This window comes from Lacerta agilis, chromosome 3, assembly GCF_009819535.1.
Source record: "Lacerta agilis isolate rLacAgi1 chromosome 3, rLacAgi1.pri, whole genome shotgun sequence".
Classification (NCBI taxonomy): domain Eukaryota; kingdom Metazoa; phylum Chordata; class Lepidosauria; order Squamata; family Lacertidae; genus Lacerta; species Lacerta agilis.
This window is the reverse complement of record NC_046314.1, coordinates 48,449,299-48,475,588: the sequence shown is the minus strand read 5'-3', so window position 1 is coordinate 48,475,588 and position 26,290 is coordinate 48,449,299. Positions and strand designations below refer to the sequence as shown.

Sequence of the window (26,290 nt, the reverse complement as noted above, 5' to 3'; positions counted from 1 at the left end):
ATATCCCTGTCCAATGATGAACACCATGATTTGGATGTAAGGGAGTGACTTTGGGGGCATGCTGGGCTAATCCAGCACATTAACACCACCTTCAAATCTAAATAAGTGATAGAAAATCAAAACAAAAGAAGTGAACTCAAAACTAATTTCCCTTAAATCCAAGCGTGACATTATTCTAGATAGGCCAAGGACTGGACATGTGATCTAGACATGCATTAGTACCTGCTGAACAGAAAAGTTGCACCAGTTGCATGTTGAAGGTCTGGACATCCTTATTGCTGTATCAGTTCTGCTTACTTCTCCTTCCCCCTCACTTGGGGGCACTGTGACTTCATTATTTTTAACCAAAACTTCTGTGTTCATTAGATGTGAGCTAGTTTCAGGTTTTCCTTATAATGGCTTACCCGGTATTTTGAAAGTGACACCCATTGCATTTCAGCTGGAAAACTTGCATAAGTGCAAGGAACTGCTGCAACCTAAGTTGCCATTAAGGTAGCTTTATGGAAATTGGATCATTGCAGTGAAAGGTATATGAAAGTACTTCCATATGTATAGTCAGTTCCGCCAACTTTTATGGAGGCTCTGTCTAGCCTACAGCTGCAGGAAGCAGGCTAAGATGCAATCTGATACAGCTGGGGGTGAGCAACCAAGAGGTCTACTCTGCAGGTAGCAATGCTTAACCCCTGAGATAAATTGGTGCTCATATTTTAAAGACAGTTAATACATTTTCATATTAAATATGAAAGTTGCAGTCTTGCAACAAGTTCTGTGTATAGACTTTGCTTACACAGTCCTTTTAGTTCCCCAAAATATCGGCAAAACTAAATATGGGAAACACTGTCTGAGCCGAGTTCCCCGGCAAAGGTCAATAAAAGTACACTTGTTACTCAAAAAGGACACAGATTCTCTGACGAAGTGAAATGTTTGCTTGTGGAAAGTAGTTGGTACAGTAACCTTTATAAAGAGAAGTGTAGATTTGGGGTGGTCTCAAGTTCTAAAAAGAAAAGTGTTGTGGTTTATGGCAGGTTTGGAACCTAGAAAATAGGACAATATTCCTAACTAATTACCTAATTACGAGCGGTAGACTCGTAATCTGGGGAACCGGGTTCGTGTCTCCACTCCTCCACATGCAGCTGCTGGGTGACCTTGGGCTAGTCACACTTCTCTGAAGTCTCTCAGCCCCACTCACCTCACAGAGTGTTTGTTGTGGGGGAAGGAGGGAAAGGAGAATGTTAGCCGCTTTGAGACTCCTTCGGGTAGTGAAAAGCGGGATATCAAATCCAAACTCTTCTTCTTCTTCTACTATAGTTTTGTGAATTTTAACATTGGTGGACTTTTCAGTCTGTGACTTCTAGTAATAAAATAACTACGAAAATAAAAGCTGTTTCCACTGCTCTTAATAGCCGTGCCTTATTCAGTTTAGCAACTATGAAGCATGTAAACTTGTTTATACTTGTTATACAACACTGTTGTTGTTCCCTTCAGCTGGTAGCTGCAGGAACACCTTTGGCACAAGCCATTGAGGCAAATAGGGCATGGATCAGCTGGATGTTTGAGGGCTGGCCCCTTACATTTTATAGATGTAAAAAGATGTGCAATGGGGGGGAAAGCCATTTATTAGACGTCATTGTTGAAGAAATACATTTCACTTCCAAATAAACAGAAATACATTGCAGTGTGCTGCCTATGTGGGGTAAGATATGACATCACACTGCTGGACATGATGAGACTTCCCCTTTTCCTTGCCACAGCTCTCTGCACCCTCTCAATCTACTCCACAGGGTCCCCCAACTGGCTACATCAGGTTTTGGACCAGCGTTCAAAATTAGCCAGGCACCAGTCGCATTTTGTTACTGGATGGAGATGGCCAGGAGCCATCCTTGGTGCCTAGCATCTCCATCTGCCTGACTGCAGTCCAGCGGTGGAGCATATGCCTGTGCTACCTGGGGTGTGCGGAGGGCACCTTCTGCATGCCAGAGTTCAGGGTTAGGAGAGGGGTGGGAAGCTGCTGCCCACTCTCCTCCTCCTCTCTGCCACTGGGTCATGCCTGACCTGACAGCAGTGCTACTGCAGCTGAGGAGAGCTGCTCTCCGTTGTCCGCTTAGAAGTGACCCAGCGGCAGAGCTGCTGCGGCCAGGCACCAGGTGTGCCATGGCCGAGGTGGGTGGGTGTCAGCACTGCTGCCCACTGCCTGTTCTTTTCCCCCAGGTCAGGCATGACCTGGGGGTGGAGCTGCACCAGGCCACATGCGCTGCAGCCAAGGCGCAGCTCCTTCTGGCGTAGAGCTAGGCTCTGATGAAGGAGTCTGCTGTGGGGGGCCCTGTTTGCGTCCCCTCTCAAAATTGTGGCTGGGGTCATGGGCCCCACAGCACCCCCCATGCTGTGCCTCTGCTGCAGTCAGCTGGTCTTCCATGTATAGCAGCAGAAAAAGATGTGCTGTTTGATACCACCCAGTTTGATACATTTGAAGGCTGGTAACATCAATACCATGGGACGCGGGTGGTGCTGTGGGTTAAACCACAGAGCCTAGGGCTTGCCGATCAGAAGGTCGGTGGTCTGAATCCCGTTGCTTGGTCCCTGCTCCTGCCAACCTAGCAGTTTGAAAGCACGTCAAAGTGCAAGTAGATAAATAGGTACCGCTCTGGCGGGAAAGTAAACGGCGTTTCTGTGCGCTGCTCTGGTTCACCAGAAGCGGCTTAGTCATGCTGGCCACATGACCTGGAAGCTGTACGCCGGCTCCCTCAGCCAATAAAGCGAGATGAGTGCCGCAACCCCAGGGTTGGACACGACTGGACCTAATGGTCAGGGGTCCCTTTACCTTTACCTTTAATATCAATACTGGTAATCTTATTGGTTTTCTATAAGCTGTTCTGGGAGCCTGGTTGGCAGAAGAGAATATACCAGTACATTTGAAACAAAAACACACTCTTCCTGTGTACCGTTAGGTGGGTTGAAACAAGATGAGCCATATATGTGGTGCGTGTATAGGAGCTTAATAGACCTGCCATCCTTTCCAAAGACCAGCTTGCCCCATTGAGAGCAGGGAAGAAAGAAATGGCCTAGCAAGCTGCTATAATCCCTCTCCCGGTGTTGGCCCCTCTTTTCCCCAGCTTCCCCACAGGGACTTCTGAAAGACCATCTTGCCCCAGAGGGAGCTGAGAAGAGGCAATTGTAGCTTGCTCTAAACTGCCATATTTTCCTCTTACTGTTTTTTTTTTAAAAAAATATACCAAACACTGATTATTGTTATATGGCTTTTTGTGAACTATTTTGTGTGATCTACCTCTAAAGTTATATAAAAATACTTTTAAATAAAGAGCCATGTAGGAGAAAGAACGTGTCCAGAGGAGGGCAACCAAAATGGTCAAAGGCCTGGAAACGATGCCTTATGAGGAATGGCTTAGGGAGCTGGGTATGTTTAGCCTGGAGAAGAGAAGGTTAAGGGGTGATATGATAGCCATGTTCAAATATATAAAAGGATGTCATATAGAAGAGGGTGAAAGGTTGTTTTCTGCTGCTCCAGAGAAGCGGACACGGGGCAATGGATTCAAACAAGAAAGAAGATTCCACCTAAACATGAGGAAGAACCTCCTGACAGTAAGAGCTGTTCGACAGTGGAATTTGTTGCCAAGGAGTGTGGTGGAGTCTCCTTCTTTGGAGGTCTTTAAGCAGAGGGTTGACAGCCATCTGTCAGGAATGCTTTGATGGTGTTTCTTGCTTGGCAGGGGGTTGGACTGGATGGCCCTTGTGGTCTCTTCCAACTCTATGATTCTATAAAAGAGTTCTACAACTACTGCAGCCACCAGTTTGTGGAACACCAAAGCTAGAGGTTTGTTTTCGGGAGTGGGGAGAGAGAATGGCAGGCAAAAGTGGTGGGCATGCGGTCCTTGATGTAAGGAAGGTGAATGGCAGCAGAAGAGAAAAGTCCATTGTAACTCTCTGCCATGTTTTGGCATGTGTCTCAGGTTTGAGAAATTAAAATCCCCAGTATGGTTCCCAAATGTATTTGTTAATGGAAGTTTGAGAAGCGGGCAGCCGTTGGAGGTACCTGGAGGATGGTTTCATGTGCTTTAAAATCTGAACAGAAGGAACATGAAACCTGGAGGTAGGTTGTGAGAATTTCACACGTGCATTTCAAGTAAATGCCTACTCAAATTGCAGTGCTGCTGTAAGATCAGCTTCTCACATCTTCATTTGTCCAGCCACAATTGCTTGCTTTTAGCCATTTTTCTCCTGGTAGGGGTCGTTTCTGGTTATGGAATCCCAGCTTAAAGAAAAATATACCACCTTCTTCTTTTTTTCTTTTTCTTTTTTTGCAAAGCCATAATGTTTGTTGAACATCAGGCAGAGACGTGTGAGTGTGGGTTCTTTTTTCTAAAATAGTTTTGTGGAGGAAGAGCTGGCAGAGGCTTCAGCTCCTCCTGCTTGTTCACTTTGTTCTTCAGCGCCCCCCCTTCCACTTTTTAGACTCTTAAAATTTAAGATGTTCAACAGCAAACCGGATTAGAAGTCGTCTGCTATCCTGCCTAATTTGGCCCTGTAAGTTTAGGTTAAGAGAGATACAAACAGTAGAGAGGAACATGTTTTCTACTCTGACACTTGCTGTTTGTTCCATCGACTATTCATAATAAATCTCAGCTGCACAGCTTGATCTTTTCCCCGAAGCAGCCATTCATCATTTAAGATCTCAGACAAAAGCAGAAAAACAAGCCACCCTTTGCTGTAATAGGACATGGAGAAATGGCAGCATTGTGTCTTAGCTTTGTGATTGGCTGGAGGAGATCACACCTCTGGAATCTGTTTATCCCCTAAAAATAAGATAGAATCTTCTGTGCGTTTCAGTGAAACCTTTTATGCAACACTTCATATTCAAACAAACATAATTACAGTATTTGCAAATTATTTGGGTGGGTTGGCTATGAATGAGGGGAATGAATAAGTGTGTTTCTTTTGAGAACGGTGAGTGCTATGTGAGCTTTTTGTGGGTAGGGCAGTGCTTAGTTGTTTTTCAGACCTAATGGTACATTGACACACATAGGAAGCTGTGCAAGAGCTTAACTACATTGCATCTTGCTGTGTGTGTGCATGCATTCCCATACAACCCAAAGTACAGACTAATTGCAATTATGCCTGTGTGAGTGTTGTGAGTGTGTGTTGAATAAAGGACTTGCTAATACTCCTAATAACCAGAAATTACTCGAGATCTTATTTTATTATTAGTGCTACTAAAAAATGTGCTTAGCATGTGCCCACATCAGATATTACAATTTTCTTAAAGTTATATACAATTTTAGTTTTTAAATCTAGTGAAATAATTAACAATAATTGTGGTACTTGAAAATGTTTTAAATGAAAGCAGCTAGAAGTTACAGTAATTGGCTCTTTAAAAAAAGAAAAAGATGGCAGATGAAAATGATGGACTATATGGAGCTTGCAGAAATGACCGGGAGACTCCGTGACCAGAGACGACGCGGTGGAGAAAAAATGGACAAATTTTAAATCGTATTTAAAAGACCATTGTATGATTGAAAATTAGATATAATCTGAGGAAAAGATAGGTTGTAGAGCCGATGATTGTTGATTTAGTTATAAGATGATAAGGGTTAAGATAAGATATAAGTTTAATTATTTAGACAATGATATAATATAAGTTAAGAGGTAAGAGACATTAATGAATTAGTTGATGTTAGAAAATAGAATAGAATTATAAGATTTTTGGAAGTTACAAAAAAGGTATTCTTAAGGGACGCAGGAGGAGGAGATAGGATGAAGTCCCACCAAGATGTGAGGAAGTATCATTATTTTTTAAGAAAGTAATAAGTTGTTGTTTTTGTTGTGTTTTTATGTCTGTTGTTAATGTAGTTATGTTTTTTTGTTTTTTTATGATAAAAAATTTAATAAATATTATTTAAAAAAAAGAAAAATAAAGTAACATTACAGAGGAAATTTTGGTTATGAGCTAGTGGGTAGCCAGTACAATAGCATGTGTTCTCTCTCTCTCTCTCTCTCTCTCTCTCTCTCTCTCTCTCTCTCTCTGTGTGTGTTTAACATTTTTTATTATTATTTATTCAATTTATATACTACCCTTTATCAAAAGATCTCAGGGGAGTGTACAAAATTACAAACACATTACAGAACATCAATGATAAAAACAATAAAAAGCACACTGACAGATAGTCATCATAAAAACAATCCTCTCCCCCACACTTTTACAGGCCATAGATTATTTAATAGCCATAGGCCTGGGTAAAAGATGAATGTTTTTGCCTGGTGCCTAAAGACATGCAATGATGGTGTCAGGGAGACATGCAAGGCCCATTCTCTGGTTGCTACCTTACGAACCTCTCTGGGATGTGGGGGGAGGGGTCATAGAGAAGTCCCCCCGTATGACAATTTATATATATTCAGTTGTTTCCAGGGACAAATACTACTTAGATCTGTGCTTAGTTTAAAAAAAAAATCAAGTGTGCATTCTATTTTTTCTACTGAGTTTTATATAAATTGCCCTCATGCCAAGTTTCCAAATTGCTCCTTAAAACAACACCCATATAAATTACATCCACAGTGATCTTGAGATTCCACAGAGGTGCACACACCTTACATCTTCTGTGAGACTCTTGGCAGTTAGCCCCACAGAACCCAGCATGTTCTTTATTGTCAGGTTTAAAAAACAAAAGGAGTAGGCATGCCATGTAAAAAAGTATATTAAAGGAAATACAAGAGCAGGAGATCATAGGGATAAAAGAGAGTTGAAAGGCGGAGTTGTGCAATCCTTTCCTTATAAGCAAGGATCCACATGCTTTGACTGGCCTTGGTAGCCAACTAATGTTTTTAGTTGCTTTCAAGGCTCTTTTACTTCCTGCTGCACATAAGTGAAGTCAAATACCCCTTCTGAATCTTTTTGCAGCCACTGAGCCTAATGGACCGTTTTACATTACAGTATTTGCTTCCATGCACTACTCGCAGCTTTTCTTTTCCTTTTTAAGTGTTATTCTTCTGTGATTGTCAGATTGGATTTGTGGACATCTCTCCAATGAAGATGTCGTGGGTTTTGTTTTTTTTTCCTTTGGGGCTGTTGGTCTGGGTCAAGGACTCTAGGAACATTTACTTTTGTATCTGATGAGTGAATTTTCCTTCTCAGACATCAAAACAAGACTGTGTGTTTCTACAGAAATCTTTATTTTCTTTCAGAAATAACTTTTCTTGTATTTGAATAATGCAAATGAAAGTAGGTAAAATGGGCAAAGCCCAGCTTCTTGTCCTTTGTACCTTCCTGCAAGTGAGACTTAAATATTTTTTTGTATTTCCTGTGTTACTCAAATGTGAGACATACACTGGATTGAATGCTCTCTTGATTTAGGAAGGATTCCTTTTAATTTTTTTCCTCTACTAGCAATTTTCACATGTAACTCAATGTAAAGCATGTTGTTTTTAAAAATGCCCTTAATTTGCCTTGCAGTTGCAGGTAACAAATACTAAGTGAACAAATACATAACAGTATTACATTTTGCCTGTTTTGGAAGTTCTCGTTTAGAAATTGGCTTAGTTATTTTGGGATCACTGTGATACATTTTTATTACAATTCCTTATGAAAGAATAAAAAATCTGGCTGTGATACATCACTGAACAGGAAACATCTTTGTGCCCTCAGAGCATTTAAATGCAAGATGAAACAAAGCTTTTCCAAAGGGAAGCAGATAAGCAATTCTCTCCCACATGAAGGCATTGGGCTGGAAACAGGTTAACCTTTCTATTTTGCTCCCAGTGGAAACTGCACAGTTAAAACACTTTGCTCAATTGCTGTGAAATAAAACCATCATTGTTTACTTGTTAAATAATGACTTGCTTAAAGACTAGGCTTCTTCTACTCATAAGTGTACACTTAATTGTAATTGAGACCTTACAGGTATTTTTGTTGAATGTCCACCCATCCAAAATATTACATATGGGGGGGGGGGAGGGAATATATTGTCTAAATGTTTAAAGCTCAGCTGCCCACTAAAATTCTTAAATAACTGTTAAAATGAATTGGGATAAAGGATGGTGGACGGAAGAAGTAGGATAGGTATGTGTTGGGCCCAGGTGGGAGAAGAGAACAGAGATGGAGTAGAAGAAGCAGAGAAGGGTCTAAGTGAATCAGGAAAGGTAGATTGACACAGGGCAGTGCTGGTGGAGGAAAGATGACTTGTGTGATCCCCTCTGTATACCAGTGGAGCAGTAGTCCTGCCATTCACCACACCTGGTTCCACCACTTTCCCATCTTTCACTTTTTCAGTCAATCATCAGACTTTCCCTGTCTTCCTGCATAGCTGAAAGCACCCTGTGATCATCACCTGAGGCCCTTCTTCATGTGCCTCCACTAAAGGTCTGGAGGGTGACAACCCAACAACAGGTCTTTTCTGCAGTGTCTCCCAACTTGTGGAATGCTATCCCCAGGGAGGCTCACCTGGTGCCTTCGTTACATATATTTAGGTGCCAGGCAAAAACTTCCCTCTATAACCACGCCTTTGGCCTTTAACTGTTTTATAAGAGGGTGGACTGCTTTTAATGTTTTTCTTTTTCCTCTTGGTTTTAATGCATCTATGTTGGGGTTTTTTGTCTGCTTGGTGGGTTGTAAGTTGCTTTGGGTTGTCGTGGGCAAGACAAGGTGACTAACAAATTTAAGAAATCATCATCATCATCATCATCATCATTGTATACAAGCAGATTTAACATTTAGGGGCGCTTTCTAGTCCACATCTATCAATGCTCTCTCTTCTTCCCACCTCTTTAAATTGCTTAAAGAGAGAGAGAGACAACATGCTCTTCAACTAAATCCCTACTTGCCTTTCAAACCAAGAAGCTGGGCAAGATGTTAGGCAGTGAGAGCAGCCAGAAGTAGAAAAATGTTGGATGCTGGTGTCACAACTTTACTGCGGTTTCTATCTCCTTTCACTCTTGTGTTCTCCGATAACATTTATTCCCTTCCCACTATCCATTTCCTTCTTTCCTCCTGTATTTCAAATACTGCACAGGCAGGAAGATGGTGGGCAGAGGAAGTGGTGCTAAGTCTTGCTGGTGTGGTTCTGTTTCTGTACTTTACTGTTTATGTTGGTTTATTGTTTAGTTGTATAGTACCGTACTTTTTATTTTTATATTTTAGAGTCAGAGGTGGAGATTGTAAGCTGCTTTATGGAGGAAGTTCCTTAAAAATTGGGATATATATATAAATACCTGGTGGTAAAACTAGTTACTGAGAAGCATGTTGTTCTGTTATTGCCTGCATTTTACTGAAGCTGGTGGTAAATATGGTCAAAAGGCCTAACCATACAAAAGGCACTTTAAGAAAAATGGTTTATTTAATGGCTTTTTTGTCCCCCAAATCCCAAAGCAGTGACCAGCATACTAATACAAAATAAATATGCAATAAGTACAATAAATCAATAAAAAATATAGAACATCAAAATCACAAAATACCCATCTAAGCAAAGGCATACACCACATCTACATTATCTATGCTTCTTAATATCTGGTAAAAAGAAATAACTTTACTGGGGGAAAACCCCATAATGACAGTCACTTTAAAACAAATACCTTAAAAATTAAAAGTAACCTCCAAAATTAGAACACTGTCTTTGTGTACAGTTTGCATGCAAAGCGTTCTTCAGTTTTCTGTACTGGAAAATGAACAAGCTTCTTAAACACTATCAATCTATCATGAAATTTAAAAATGTACTGCTGTCTATCATTTCTGAAGTGTAGGCCACCTTTTATAGAAACACTTAATTTTTGAACCATGGAGCTCTCCAGCAGAGACTTTTAATTTGTCAAATTTTAAAACTTAGAATCATAGAATTGTAGAGTTGGAAGGGATCGAAGGGTCCTCTGTTCCAACCCTCTGCTATGCAGGAATCTCAACTAATGCATCCATGACAGATGGCCATCCAACTTCTGCTTAAAAACCTCCAAGGAAGGAGAATCTTTCACCCCCTAAGCGAGTCCATTCTATCTGTACTCTCGAACAGCTTTTACTGTCAGGAAGTTCTTCCATACGTTTAGTTGAAAGCTCCTTTCATGTGACTTGAAGCCATTAGTTTGGTTCTAACCCTCCAGAGCAGGAGAAAACAAGCTTTCTCCATCTTCCATGTGACAGCCCTTTAGATATTTGAATATGTTATCACCTCTCAGTCTCCTCTTATCCAGGCTAAACATACCTAACTACCTCAACTGTTCCTCATAAGGCTTGTTTTCCAGATGCTTGATCTTCGTTGCCCTCCTATGCACACATTCCAGCCTGTCAACATCCTTCCTAAACAGTGGCGCCCAGAACTGGACCCAGTATTCCAGGTGTTGTCTGACCAAGGCAGAATAGAGCAGTACTATGACATCCCTTGATCTGGGCACAACACTTCTGTTGATGCAGCCTAATTTGGCAGATAAGCCAAACTGTGGGAGGCAGTTTTCCCTTTAAACCTAATTGTTTTTTGCCTTCAATTCGCATTATCTCTTTTCAGGCAATGTGCTACTGTTCTCACTAGCAGTGTTATCATGTGAGATATGGTGCAACAGTACTAAAACAGTTCTGTTAAATGGTTTTGGAATGGCTGAGTCTTAAGTCAAACATGTCCTCAAACTACTTTATTCCCAGGCAGTCATCACAGACCAGGATTAGGGGGGCTGGGATCCAAACATTTGATAAAAAATATTGTAGAATGCAAATGTCTTTTAAAAAAGAATCTACTGAAATTTAAAATGTAAATTGCCTCCATTGACCTCCAAGAATTGAAAGTTGAGGGAAGGGAGGAGTGCAAATTGATTGATCTCAAACCTTGGTATTTAGCATGACATCAGCTAGCAGGACAGATGGAGGGCACAAGGAGAAGGGGACAACAGAGGATGAGATGGTTGGACAGTGTTCTCGAAGTGACTAGCATGAGTTTGGCCAAACTGCGGGAGGCAGTGAAACATAGGCGTGCCTGGCGTGCTCTGGTCCATGGGGTCACGAAGAGTCGGACACGACTGAACGACTGAACAACAACAACAGCTAGCAGGACGTGTTGTGAGATGACAAGAGTTTCTGAAAGCAGAAGTGGCTCTAGCGGAAATTACTTCTAGATGAGACTGTAGTGACATATGTACAACTATTATTTCAGTACAAATAAGACATTGAACCAGTAAGACCAGATATATAGTATGCTTCAATGCTTTGGTCTGCTTCAGTCTTAGAGAACAATTTGGAATGTATTTGCTGATCTTCACTTCTCTGGCTTTGGCTTGTGTGTGCTTTTATCATTTTTCAGCCATGTAGCTATACAGAAAACACTCTAAACACAAGAGAGTTACTTATTTTGTAAATATCCATCACAAGACACCATTTCTGTTTGCCTCACTCAGGCTGAGTCCTAGATATAGAAAAGAACCAATTTAGGGAAAAGGAGCTCTTTGGTTCTTACCTTAACCACACACTTTGCCATTAATTTCCATATTTACAATGTTACTTATAGCTGACAAGCTCAAAATAACTTTATGCATAGTGAGCTTAAAACCTAGTTTCAATAACAGGCAAATTTAAATTTTGATGCATTTTAAACAAACTGTTGTTTACATTTCAGAACTAGCTCCCCAAGGAGCTTCTGTTTATAAATGTATATATTGAGTTCCATTTGATTAATATGAAGCAGATCTTTATTTTTTCATTTTAGCACAATATTTAGAGCTGTGACCCATCTGGTATACTGGACCTCTTGCAAACTGAATATGCATAGCAAAGTTATTTTGTCACAGACAAGGCTAATAATTGGTTTGAATCCCCAGAGTTGATAGAACTTGTTTTTCTCATTTTGATGCAAAAACAGTTGCTAATTTCATACAGAATTATCCACACAGCATATTTTAAAGCATCAGCAAAAAGACACTATAATATCAATGTAGTCGCACAAGAACACATACAATTCATAAAAATACCATAAACTTAGTACCAAACCTTTAAGGGCTCAAACCCCTTTCTCATATCATAGCTTATCATCATCATCATCATTTAGTTACCTACCCTTGACTGTAAGGTCCCAGGGCAGATGATACAATGATCTATAGGCGGATGCTAACAATAGTTTGACTATTAAAGGCCAAGGAGAAGTGCATTGTCAGTGATTGCCTAAAGCAGATTCCTCTTGACACACCTCGATAGGGAAGGAGTTCTACAATTTGGGGGGCATTGTGAAAAAGCTCTCCCACAGGTCATCACTTCCCACCCATCCAAGGGAAATGACATAATAAAACCCTCTTCTGCAAATGCTGACTGCCATATAGGGAGGAAGTACTATTTCATGTACTTGGGACACAGATTCTTTAGGCTTTAAATATGTTGACTTGGTCCTGCAAGTGAATTGGCAACCAGTGCAGCTGCTTCAGGACAAGTGTTATGCTTGTCCTTAAAGATATCTGAGCAAAGAGCTGGGCTGCTCCTTTCTGCTGCAGTTGCAGCCTCTGGACTGCCTTCATGGTAAGCCTTGTGTAGAATGCAGTAGTGATGTATGGAAGTGAGAGCTCGAGCATAAAGAAGGCTGATTGCCGAAGAATTGATGCTTCTGAATTATGGTGCTGGAGGAGACTCTTGAGAGTCCCATGGACTGCAAAAAGACGAAACTTACTCATCCTTAAAGAAATCAGCCCTGAGTGCTCACTGGAAGGACAGATCCTGAAGCTGAGGCTCAGTATTGACTTTGGCCACCTCATGACAAGAGAAGACTCCCTGGAAAAGACCCTGATGTTGGGAAAGATTGAGGGCACAAGGAGAAGTGGACAACAGAGGACGAGATGGTTGGACAGTGTTCTCGAAGCTACCAACATGAGTTTGACCAAACTGCGGGAGGCAGTGGAAGACAGGAGTGCCTGGCCTGCTCTGGTCCATGGGGTCACGAAGAGTTGGACATGACTAAATGACTAAACAACAACAACAAGAATGCACTGCTGAAGTCTAAACAGGAGGTTATCAGAATATGGAGTATAGTGACAAAGTTATTCTTATTCAGAAGGTCTGCAGCTGGCGTACCCACCAGAGCTGGAAGTAGATGTTCCTAGCCACTGAAGCTACCTGGGCCTCAAGTGATGATGAATCAAGCAGAATCCTCAAGCTACACGCTTGGTTCTTCCCAGGGAGTGTAACCCTGTCCAGAACAAGCCATTCTGTACCTCATGGACCTGAAAACTGGGCAGCCATACCTCTGTCTAATCTGGATTGAGTTTCTGTGCCAAGAAAACAAACTCTGGGCCAAAAAGTATTAAAATGCCTGTTTATACTCTCCACTCTCTGCACCCACTCACGCTGAGAGCTCCAAAGCACTTACTTTAGAAGAGTGAGTGGCAGGTAATATATTATCCTTCTTTCTTCTTGCATCTTGAATAGGAGAGAAGATCCCACCTCCTATTTGCAATTCCTTTAACAATAGCCTGGGTTGAGGTGGGCTTGCAGGTAACAGGAAGTGTCCTCCCTTCTGATCAGCAGGAGACCCACAGTCAAACCATCCATGATTTAAACCCACAAAGTGGTCATTTATGGCTGACTATATACAGACTCCATGTCACTTCCTTTATTGAGTGCGTCCTGTGCATATTACTTTTTGTAATGTATGAAGCAGCACTTTTAGTCATTTATCCAGTCCTGATAAGTTATCACCAAACAGCTTGTCTATGTAGGAGGCCTCTCTGAGGTCGTTCCTGCCAGGGCTAAGCCAGCAACAAGGGGTGGGGGTGTATGTGTGAAGATTTTAGCATATGTTACTCTGAGCATACTGGCTATCCTGATTGCTAGCTTTTAAGTTGCTACCCACACAGTGAACAAAATTGCTATATATATATATATATATATATATATATATATATATATATGCATGCAGGATAGTCTCAACCGTATCCAGAGATGTGTGTAGATAGAACTGTCCCCAGGAATATGTTGGGGAGAGTTTGAAAGATAAAGCTTTCTCCTTTGCAAGTGAGTAAGGAAAGGTAGTTCTGGTAAATAGTTACAGGCTGCTCATTGATCTGCATAAAAAGAATTCTTTTTTGTCAGCAGCCGCCAGGCATAAAGACTAGAAAGCTAGATAGTACACAAATAATATTCCAGGGTCATGAATGCTGTATATTTATAGAATACAAGATTGGAAAAATGTCTGATATGTGTCTGGTAATACACTTTACATTCTTCAAGTTGAAGATCTTTAGCCCCTTATGTGACTGACTTCCTAATGCGGTTCTTGGAAAACAACTAATTTCTCAAACTTTTTGTTCTCTCCTGTAAGCTTTGGCTTGCTTATAAACAAATAGGAAGGATGCAGCAGGGGTGTATGGAGGTATAAAAAATAAATTCTCACAAATGCTGTTAAAACTGCTTCAACACTTTTTAACAATGTATGCACATCTCAAGGAGCTCAGCATTGCAACTATTGGAGACATTTTCCTGCTAGCTATGAAACAGGTTACACTCCTCCTGTCCCTTGGCCTTGAATCGTTGGCATTGCCTTTCTTGTCTAGGTACATGTGATGGGGAATGTTTCAGATACTTCTAAACAGTGAACACGAAAGTGACATTTCAGACTATGGACTCAGCTATATAGCTGCAAATAAAATGTTTTAAATGTGTTCTAAAGTGCAATATACAAATGTGACAGTAGATGGTGAAAGTGAGCTATGCCAAATTCAATGTATTTTACAATTTTTCTTTAAAAAAACCCCAACAAAACATTTTCAGTGGTTTTTTTATATGTTTCTAGATACCACCTATATATAGTTTGAAGGAGAGAAATGACTGCTAGGCAACATTATTCAGTTCCAGGTAGTTAATTACTGGCTCTAATCCTCCTAAATGCAATGGTGATTTGATTTAACTGATAGATGCCCCGGGGTCATTGACATAGCTGCAAGTTGGAGGGAAATGCTATTTATGTGGCCAGTGTGCGCTTGAAGTGTTGTGTGAACAGATGAAAATATGCCAGTCCTTTTGTGTAGTGGAGTGTAGCAGTAGATAGCATGCAGTAACTTGCTGAGAGACAAGTAACCAAAGTTCTGTTAAAACTAAGAGAATGGTGTGTGTGTGTGTGTGATGGCCCAATTAGAAAGAATGCTATTATAAAGAAGCACTATGCATCTCTTCTCCTCGGACTGGAAACCTGTATGGCTATCCTAGCTGTATCTGCTGGCTTTCAAGGTGGGGGAGAATCAAGAGACTCTTCCCTAGGCAATTAAAGATCATTGGGGTGGGGTGGGGTAGAAGTGGATAATGAGGATAGTGAACTAAATGCACTCCCTTTATTTGCTTGTTTGGGAGCAATTGCTAATTTCATTTATTTCCACAATAACCACTAGTTGTTTCCCCTCCCCCTGTAGTGCATGAGTTCTGAGAACATTATGAAAATAACATTGATTTCATTTTGGAAACAAAGAACAGTATCTCTTTTCACCACATACTGTGGGAGGAGAGGACATATTTCAGCATACCAAAGTTTGCGTGGCCTTCTGCATGTTGTTTTTGAAAATGCATTACGATGGTTGGTCGGATCTATTTAAAATCTTATTTAAAAGTTAGTGGGTTTTAGTAGTTTTATTTAAGGTTTTATGCTGATAATGAATAGTATGTATTTTAAGCATGGTTTTTAGCTCTATCCTTGTAAACATGTTTTCTAGAAACTAAACTGGGTGTACTTAAAATAGTTGTCCTGTTAAATATGAGTTACTAGAGGTTATATGAGTGGCAACTCACTTGTAACAAAGGATTCCATGCAGTCTTATTAAAAAGCAATGAGGCTGAGATCCTGGTATAAACTGGGTTGTAGAAAATAAATCTCACATTTAGCATTACGTAATTACAATACTGCTTTCAAAACAACTGATGTTCCCAGAATACCTACAGCAGCATTAAACTGGGCTGATGTTTCTTTTTGGGGGAGGTGTACTTAAGTGTACTGTATCTTGGAATTTGTATATTTAGGAGTACAATGAGATCTCAGTTAATAAGCAAGACTTTAGATGGACAAGCTGATATATTGAACAGAATGAAACAACTTCTGTGCCAAGGTCCAGCAGAAAAAAGGGTCCTAAAATAAACAGGGAAGCTAAATACTGGTAGATGAATAGTTCATAGTACAAAAGTTCTTCAAATTAAGGAGAACACATTTGTTTTTATTTAACAAGTGGAGGCATCCCTGTACAGTACATGAAAACATTTGTTTGTGCCTTATATCTTATAGAACAAGAAAGCAAATGTTCCTTTTCAGCTTATGAAATGGCAGTCAGTTTTTTACAGTACACAATCAGAGAAGTTGCTTGAGGAGGCTGGGCTTTCTGAGGTGTTGAGAAGCTGAGCCTTGTACCTGTTTATCTGATCTCTGATTGGGTAAAAACTGTTGCTAGGCTCACTTCTTTGTTCCTGGGCAAAATTAGAAAGGGGAGTGTGGCATGTTTCAACTGCTTTCTGCTGCTTTGCTCAGTTCTGTCTGCTTCAGTTTCTTCCCTTTTGTTCTTTCCCAGAGGTATGATAGATTAGAAATTTACACAACTTTTCTGAGTTTCAGTAGGTTAGTCCTAATGAACATATAGAGGCAATTTTTTTTTTATTATTGTTATGTTTTCAATAAATTAAAACTTAGAATCTTAATGAAGAAAATTAGATTTATTTAATCTAAATTATAAAAAGTCACACTGGCAGCAATTAAGGAATAGTTTCTGGCACCTGGACAATAAGAGTTGCCAGAGAAGAAAGATGAAGGCTGTTGCTGGTTTTAAACACTGCATGTTGAGCGTTTCCATGACCCAAGATACAGAAATGCCAACATATGGCCACACTTGTGATAATGTTCATAAAGGCAATGCTATTATTTTTATTTCATTCATTTAAACTAAGCAGTTTATATACAGTAAATAGGTACTGCTCCGGCAGGAAGGTAAACGGCATTTCCGTGTGCTGCTCTGGTTCGCCAGAAGCGGCTTTGTCATGCTGGCCACATGACCCGGAAGCTGTACGCCGGCTCCCTCGGCCAGTAACGTGAGATGAGCGCCGCAGCCCCAGAGTCGGACACGACTGGACCTAATTGTCAGGGGTCCCTTTACCTTTTACCTTTAACTACAATCATCTCTAGGTGGAACATAGAATATAGAAAAGGGGGAAATTGGTTAAAACTATAAAACCAGAAAGTCTGCTGGAATAAAAAAGTATTCAATAAGTGTCAGATGTTCCACAGGCAGTTACATAAAATTGGGCCTACAATACTGAATGCACAGATCCTGAGGCAAGCATCTGAGCCATTGGTGGGGGCACACAGTGGCTCCCTCGGCCAGTAACGTGAGATGAGCGCTGCAACCCCAGAGTTGGACACGACTCGACCTAATGGTCAGGTCTTTACCTTTAAGATACCCTGTAGCAAAGTTGTTAAGGGCCTTGCGAATTACTATGAAACTGGTCCAGTAGCATATAGACAGACAGTGTAAACTTTTGAGCACCAGAGTTACATGCTGGCAATAGTTTGGGCCCACAATAGCCTCACTGCAGTATTTTGCACCAGCTAAGAGTCTCAAGACCAGGGCTAAGGGTAGCTCCACATTGCAGTAGTCAAGCCTTGAGGTTACCAGTACATGAATCACCATAGCCAGACAATCTCAATCCAATAACGTCTGTAGTTCAAGTAGCTGAATAGATGTGTCAACTTAAAAAGTTCTTCAATAACTACCGGTATTTGAAAGTTAGCAAGGATGCCTGTGCAATCTCTCATGGAAGAGTATTCCACAGCACGGGAATGGTGACTCTAAGGCTGGATCTAGACACATCAAATAAGCGTTTCAGGAAAGCGTGTTGTAAACTTTGTATGCGAAACCGCGTTGGCAAAAAGGGAACTCCACAGCCCCATCTGGTGTCAGTGTTATAATGCATACACAATGCATATAAAACACTTTTTCTTTACTGATCTAGATGAGCCCTAAATGGTTGATAATGTTCTAGTGCTGGTTGACACTTTAACACAAATAATATCTATGGAAGTCTTGCTACTATTCAGTGCATTTGTACTGTGTCATTTGCAAGACCAAACTTGAAATTGTTCAGTAAATACCGGTAAGCCTTCGGAAGGGGATACTAGAATCATATAACTACAAATGAAACACTGAAATATTATGTGTTGTTGTTCTTAACTGCAAACATCACTGCTGTATTGTGGATTTATATTTTAGTAGTTCATTATTAGGAGGGAGTTAAGATTTTCTGCGTGGAAGTTTTCTTTGTTTATACAGGCTGTCCTAGGGTATTTGGGAAGTGGGTTCCATTATACTTCCCCTATCTTTTCTCTTGTTTATCTCTTGATAGTAGAGTGTAAATAATGATATTTAGATGGAGGGGTTGCTAGATATGCAAGGACTTGATATTTACATATAGTACTTGTTTCAGTCTTAACATTGACATTGGTATTTTGGATGTTAATGTTTGCTTGATGTGATCTAGGAGAACTTCAGAATGAGGGTGGTAGAGGAGATATAATGAAACAAAAGTTTTTAGGCTGTATGAGAAACATTTAAGAGTACCTTGGATCCACCAAATATGGCTTTGCATATCTGATCTTTCAGTGTCCACCGAAAAAAGGTCACTGGTGAAGCTGGAAGGTCAGAGCATTAGTGCCTATTATCTGTTTAGAGTTGAAAGAAACTTATTCTAAATGAAGTTGTGGGTGTAAACCAAGTGTGGGGAACTTTTGGCCCTCCAGATGTTGCTGAACAACAATTCCCATCAGCCCTGGCAAACACAGCCAGTGGCCAGAGATAATGGGAGTTCTAGTTCAGCAACATCTTGGAGGTTCAACAGTACCCCATATCAGATGTAAACAGAGAGCTGTTTTGTAATGCTTAAATGGCAATACAGCTTCTCTTTTTGCCTATGTGCACGATCAGATCAGGAAGCTGTAGTGGAAAATGAGGAAGAAAAACCGAGGAGGTGTAGGTTTGGCTTTAGGCAGCCAACCCTTCCTGTGAGTCCTTGCAGGAGCACTCCTGCCTTCAAGGGTGGTCCAGCTGGGGCTTGATTGCCCTGAGTAGGAGCCCTAACTGCCACAGGTGGCGGCCATGGAGATATCCAGCTGCACCTGGTTGAGGCAGGTATAAATAGTGCAGGGCATGTCAGGAGGGAGAGGATGATGGACCAAACACTGCTGAGGCTTGCCATGGTTGGATCTGGTATTATATGTGGGTGAAGGTCTGGTGGGGGAATTGTTACTTTGGAAATTGTTCCTTTGGGGTTGCTTCTTGGTGGTAAGAGTGTTTTGTGTTACTGTGTAAGGAGGTTTAAGGAGGTTTATTATTGAAGATTTAAGGAGGTTTACTCTTTGAGAGGTTTTTCCTGTTCTGTTCAAATAAAAATATATTTCCCCTCATGTTGACTACCAAAGATCCTTTGAAGAACCTGTAGAACTAATGGGCGAAACAAAAGGATAGATGCCTTCTCCAACTATTTCCAAGATTCATTAATACTTAACTGTGTTAGAGTAATATGTGAAGCAGTGTCCAACTCCCCTTAGCATCATTATATTTTTGTTGTTCAAGCAACAGTAGTTCGACTCCCTTTAATTACTGATTTATTTTGGTGTGTCAAATATGCATATCAACAATAAAGAAGATATAGGCAACCCTTTAAAAAAAAAATCCACACGTCTTGAGACGATTTTTATGAGAGACAAGTAAAATAAAGAGCCCATTATCCTGTCACAGTTGAGAGCAATAAATTTTTTTTGCAAGTTCAGCAGTTTTCCTCCCTGAAGGGAGATATGTATTGTAAACACTGTGAACCAACTGTACACAAATCCCCACACGGAGTTAATGTGCTTTGTACAGAGCAAGTGAATACATGTTGAGTCAACTGAAAGCTTTGGCTTCTGCAACTTTATTTTTCTGTTTCCTTTCAGTTCATGAAAAATAGTGCAAATTGACACGCGCTCACTCAGTCAAAAGGACTGATAGAACATCTTTTTAACTTTAGTGAGGAGCTTTGGAGCCCATGTTTGTAGGAATTTGAACATTAAGATAATGGAAGTTTGTGGAAATATGCAGACCAGTTGTTCCCCAGCAACAACTAGCATGTTGCATCGTTTTCTGGCGTGACACAGTTAGCAAGGAAAGCTGTGGCTGGGACTGGGGACTTTGAAATCAGGGCAGATAGAAGAGGGAGAGGACAATGCTGATGCCCAGCAAATCACCTGAAGAAGCTACCATAGCCTAAAGTGAACTGCACCTTTTCGTTTTGCAAGCCTTTCCTCAACTGGGAAGGGTCCAGTTTTTGAGAAGGCTGGTCCCCCTTCCCTGTTGTTGTTGTTGTTGTTGTTGTTGTTGTTGCTCTCCACCCAGCAGTATCCCTAAGCGCCTATTCCGGGGCAGGGAGGCAAGTCATGCCAGACAGAGCCAGGCCTCGTAAGCGCTGCCGAGAGCGCTTTCTAAGATCATATACGAACTTTATTTGGAGAGTGGGAGGGGAGAGGGCTGGTAGCTGGCTCCAGGGCCTGTCGCTGCCTGCAGCTGGGATATTGTGCCTCTCCTTGTCAGCGCTAAAGGAAAACGCGGCTTCTTTATTATTTTTCTGCTTAAAGAGGGGGGTTGAGAAGGGAGTCTTGGGAGAGCAGGCGCAGATGAGGGTCGGGGTCGCTGTCAGGAGCGTAAATCCACGGGCCATTCTCCCCGGAGACCCTCGGCTCTTAAACCCCCCCCCCCTTTCCAGGTGCTTTTGCCTGCCTGCAAGACCCTCCGCTTGCCAGCCATTGGCGGGCAGCCGCTAAGGGGGGCGGGCTCTGCTGGGCTTGTTGTTTGTGCTGGGCCTGCCCGCCCACAGGCTGGCCTTTAAGCCTCGGCCTGCCTCCCTTGCTGAAGCGACGAGGCGGCCGCGCTCTCTCAGCAGCAGAAGCAGCAGCAGCTCCTCCTCCTCCTCCCTGTGACCCGGGCTGGTAGGCATGCAGCTGGCCAGCACAGCCAACCGGACCTCGGGCTTCTGCTGCAACCACTGCGGAAGCCAGCAGCACCGCAAGGTAAAAAAAAGAAAGGGGGGGGGCGCTTGAACCAGCGAGATGCATCGGGAGGAAGGGACTCGCTTCGGGCTTGGAGATTTTTCAGTCTGCTTGTTCTGAAACAGAGTCGGTTCCCGCGCCGCTTCTTCGGCTGTCAGTCAACGGGAGTGAACGCGAGCCTGAGGTAGATTCAGCTGTTTACGGAAGGGCTCCCAGCTTCAGGTGTTCTTGCTGGCTTCGTCAGTGTCGCTTGTCATTTTGCTCCCTCCCCCCATTTGCTTGCTCTTAGGCTGGGTTGCAGAAAAAGCATGTAGGGGAAGAATAGTACCTTTTTGGGGTGGGGGGGGGCAGATGCAGGAAGCATTGCAGCGTTGTGAGGATCTGCTGAATCCCCTGGTTTGCCCTATTGGCGTGTTCTTGAAGCCTCATTTGGTCCTCCTGCTAAGAACCTAACAAAGGATGACTGGCTTGTAAAAGATCCTCTTCTGTGCTTTGAACAGACCTGGGAAAGCAATTCTACATAGGGTGAAGGGCAATTATTTAAGTGTCTTTGTTGTCTTTAAAGGTTGTTGGGTGTGCTTTGAAACTGGGTATTACAGCCCGTTTTAATGCTTAAATGTCGGAATTGTTTTGTTTGTATTGTTTATTCATGGATGGCAATATTTCTCCCTTGAAAACCTCCTGCAGCTCCTGCAGTTTATTTTGGAAGGGCTCGGGTGTTTGGGGGACAAAGCTGATTTTTGCTACATGCATATTGAGTAGCAAACAAAAGATTGTGATAATAGCTCAGGGGTAGCCAACGTGGTGCTCCCCAGTTGATTCTGGATTAAAACTTTCATTATCCCTGATCAATGGTCATGAGGCTTGAGACTGATAGAAGCTGAAGTCCAATAACAAGGTGGAGGGCACAACACTGTCTACCCCTGCACTTACTTTTCAAGTCCCAAACACAAACGTAATCAACAAATGAAAAACCACTGTAACAGTCTGCAGTCTTTTCAAAACCACCACCTAGTATAAAATGTACTGCTCAAGTTCCTTTCTGTGGTTAGAATTCTTGGAGAATGTGGGGGAAACTTAGTAAAAGTGTTGATGGGGAAATTAAATGTGGAACTTCACATCAAGCCACAATATCAGTTTATGAATAACAGTAACTAATGCTAGAATTTTCCAGTCTCCTGCATTCTTACATATCAGAAATATAACCTTGGAGACATCACAATGATCTTAGTAGTACTTCTCTTAACTAAAAGTAATTATTTATGCATGACTGTAGTTAAGAATGTAAAGACAGTATGAAAACAGGAGCTGAAATATTAGCAGTAAATTACAGTACAATTCTGACAGCATATTGATAAGCAATTAATTAAACCTACTTGATTTATGTCTGAACTTAGTTAGAATGATTAACATTTATATACAGGAGCTACAATATTTATTCAGTTTCTAAAAAGCCCCCTGAAGGCATCAAGTGCCAAAATTGTAAATAACTGGCAAAGAATTTAAACATCTGAAAGTGATGTAAGTTGTCAGTCATGAATCATAATGTTATTCAGAGGCTAGGCTACAGTGGGAACAGTGTGTGTGGACAACATCTCTGACTAAGCAAAGAGAAGCTCGTTGACTGTCTACCTTACTGCCCTGCAAGTAGCGAGAGGCATGTCATTTTTATGCACAAGAGGGACAAAAAGAATAGTACGCCTCTGAGGCTAGATAGCTCTCTTGGAGACACTACAGTTATTGTCTCAAACTGAAATGAAAACATGAATTTTCAGTGTGTATCAGTTTGCATAGAGATGTCAAAATACTTTAATCCAATGACTGGAATGCAATGCCTGTCATTGCATTAAAGTATAACTGGTAGCTGGCATTAACAAGTGTCATGATCAGTGAGTTATTGTCATGATCAGTGAGTTATTGTCTTCAAGTAACATTTGAGCAAGGCATGGATGTTTTAACTTGCTCTCATGTAACTAAAGAGGTACAATACTGTGTACCACACATTATTTCTGTACTGAAATGTGAGAACAAGAGAATTGAAGTATCTACCCATGGTTGGAACCATGGGGGGCTCCAACACCAAACTAGTTCAGCTTCAGTTTAACATAAGAGCCTGCTAGATCAGGCCCATCTAGTTCAGCATCATGTTCTCACAGCACCCAACCAGATGCCTGTGGGAGATCCACAGGCAGGACCTGAGGACCAAAGTGCATGTGCCTCCTGTGATTTCCAGCAACTGGTATTCAGAAACATACTGCGTCTGATCATGTGGGCAGTGTAGCCATCATGGCTAGTAGTCATTGACAGCTCTTTCCTGAAGGAATTGTCTAATCCTCTTCTAAATCTATTGAAGTTGATGGCCATTGCTTCCTCCTGTGAGAGCAAATTCTAGAATTTATGCATTGCGTGAAGAAGTACTTTCTTTTATCTATACTGAACATTTAAGCGTTCAGCTTCACTGGATGCCCACAACTTAAAGCATTGTGAGAAATTGCTAAGCCAGTTAACACACTTAGTGTTGGCTCCTTTGGGAAGAAGGATGGGGTAAACATGTTTTTGTGTGTATGTCTGGAAGAACTTCCTGACAGTAAGAGCTGTTTGATTGAGAGTGGAATGGATTTCCTCAGAAGGTTGTGGACTCCTCTTCCTTGGAGGTTTTTGAGCAGAGGTTGGATGGCCATCTGTCAGGGATTTTAAAGCTATGATTCCTGCATTGCAGGGAGTTACACTAGATGGCCCTTGGGGGTACCTTCCAACGCTAGGGTTCTCTGATTCTAAGCCAGTAAGCAATATAAAAATCAAATATAAAGGAATCTCAGAAATACAAAAGAAATCAAATCTACATACCAAACAGAACTTAAATATGTCTCAAAAAACTATGCAGAATAAAAAATACAGTACAAAATTTTAAACATTACCCTGAGCTGTAAAAAATGATGCCCAACTGCTCATCAGACCAACTGCTACAAACAGCAAAAACCAAGGATAGTGCCTCTCCCAGGGGATGGGTGGGCAGATGAATTGAATAGCCTCTCTCTGTTGCTTAGCATCTCCCAGAAGCAGGGTTTGAGCAGCACTCTTTGAATAAGTCTGTGGGCCTGGTGTTTCAGATAGGCCACAGCAGGTTTCAGTTTCCCCCCTTCCCCCCTTCCCCCCTTCTGACTATGTAGTCACACCACATAACAATGATTGGCCCTGATACAGGTATGCAGATAGCTTTTTCTAATCACATTAATTGTGAAGGTATATGGCAAGTCCACTCACTAATTTTGTAATGTATGTTGTGGCCCTAAGAGCTTCTTACCAAATGCTTTTCCACTGTCTGCTGACTTGTAGGATTCTAGTTGTGTACTGGAGTCTGTTGATTCTTTTAGTGAAAGTATTGTGGTAGATGTGTTTCAGATCGGCATGAAATTTCAATCTGTGAAATCATTGCTTGTTCTTTGTCATTTTTAAACAGTGAACTTAAAAACGCAGTTGCATAGACTTTTGTGGTTAATGCACGTAACTCCCACACTCATGTAGAAACCTTCGATAAGATTACAGCTGTGTTGCTTCCTGAAAGATACTGACAGATTTCATATTCTGGTTTGCGGATGTGCAGAGAGGTACTTCAAAAGCCTTTAGTATCACTGACATTAGTCAACTGGCAGCTGTGTGCTGAACTCCTTGTTCTGGACACTTTGCCAAGTGCTTTATGCAAAACTAGGTTTGCAGTGAACCAGGTCTCATTGTTTTTAATGGCATCAGTATGGTATACTGTAAACAAGCATGGCTTGTTATGAAGCACAGATAGAAAATTTCCACAGACAGCACTTCTGCAACAAGGACAGTTCTGTTGGTTTCAGTGGTGAATTCTTTCTTTCCCCTGAAACCACAGCTGAAATGTTTATAGCTAAAAGTTCAGATAGTGCAATTTTCTTTTCTAGGAACTTGGAATTAGGATCCCTAGACCACTGGGACAAGGACCAAGCAGATTCATCCCAGAGATGGAGGTGCGTGGTGATTTACATTTTGCAAGTACACAGAGAACTTGTTACATTTTTTGGTGGTGGTGGGGAATCTTTAGAATCTAGTATTGGCTGAGGAACAGCTGCAAAGTATTATCCACATGTACATAGTAAATCATCGAGTTTGGCAAGAATTCTGCTGAATTAGCAAACAGTAATGTCCATGTGGAATTTTGATATTTAATGACACACTCATACTAGCTTGTCTTAATAAACCCAGTGTTGTTTGGATACTAAGTAAGGATTAGCTTGCTCTTTAATTGTAGTGGACATGTATGTTTGTTTAAATCTAATTAACCAGCATGTTTTTAGTGCATAGTATGAGTGTATGAGAGAAGGTGAACAAGTGATCTTCCTGGGCTACTCCACACACTGGCTGATATAAAATTTGGGTGGTAATAAGAGGTTTTATCAATGTGGCTTTGGTTAACATTATGCCAAGCTTAGTAGTCATAAACATGTTTTCCACAACAGCTAACTATTTAAATAGCTCAGCATTTTGGGGTACTACTGTTGCCCCTTTATAGGCTTCAATAAATCTATGTTCTCTGTCCACTTATCTCTGTTAAAATTTGATATAAAGCCTGAGGTTACAGGGAACCAGGCAGAGGGCTTTCTCAGTGTGGTGCCCACCCTGTGGAACGCCCTCCCATCAGATGTCAAGGAAATAAACAGCTATCAGACACCTGAAGGCAACCCTGTATCGGGAAAATTTTAATGTCTGATGTTTTACTATTTTTTATATGTGCTGTAAGCTCCCCAGAGTGGCTTAGGAAACCGAGCCAGATGGGTGGCGTATAAATACTAAACTTACCATTATTACATGTTATTGATCCAGTATATGATTTGCTATACTTTGGGATTCACTAAAGTCCTTCAGTTATGAGAAGTATCTCATTTGGTATATTAAGATTTAAGAACTGATTTGGAGCTAGTAAATATTAACAAATATTCATATTGGCTGCTATGTCTTTCTTACAATGTTTTGCTACTATTTCTTTTCTAATTCAAACAGATTATCCAAGTGAGCGCCGAAGATACCCACATGCATGCTTTGTTTGCAGAGTCTTTCACAACTTTAGGGCATTTGGACAACATTGCCTTGGTGATGGTTTTCCACCCACAGTACCTGGAGAGTTTTTTAAAAACTCAGCATTATCTGTTGCAGATGGATGGCCCACTGCCTCTTCACTATCGACACTACATTGGTATCATGGTAGGTTAAACTATGAAACAGAAAGCAGTGGCAGTATTTTGTACATCTTTTTAAGTTTCTATTTA

General features: G+C 41.3%; 1 protein-coding gene across 8 annotated transcripts in view; it reads left to right on the top strand.

The window, feature by feature from the left end:
• The window catches only part of SESN1 (sestrin 1), a 44,710-nt gene that overhangs the window by 8,124 nt on the left and 10,296 nt on the right, over positions 1–26,290 (top strand). For 2 of the 8 annotated variants that reach the window (XM_033143561.1, XM_033143562.1), the window contains exons 2-3: positions 24,929–24,994; positions 26,025–26,225. In XM_033143561.1, the coding sequence (XP_032999452.1) occupies positions 24,929–24,994; positions 26,025–26,225 (267 nt within the window). Of the gene's footprint in view, positions 1–19,120; positions 19,205–20,903; positions 21,021–24,928; positions 24,995–26,024; positions 26,226–26,290 lie in introns of those variants that run through there. The other 6 variants (XM_033143568.1, XM_033143565.1, XM_033143569.1 and 3 more) reach the window with 6 other exon arrangements.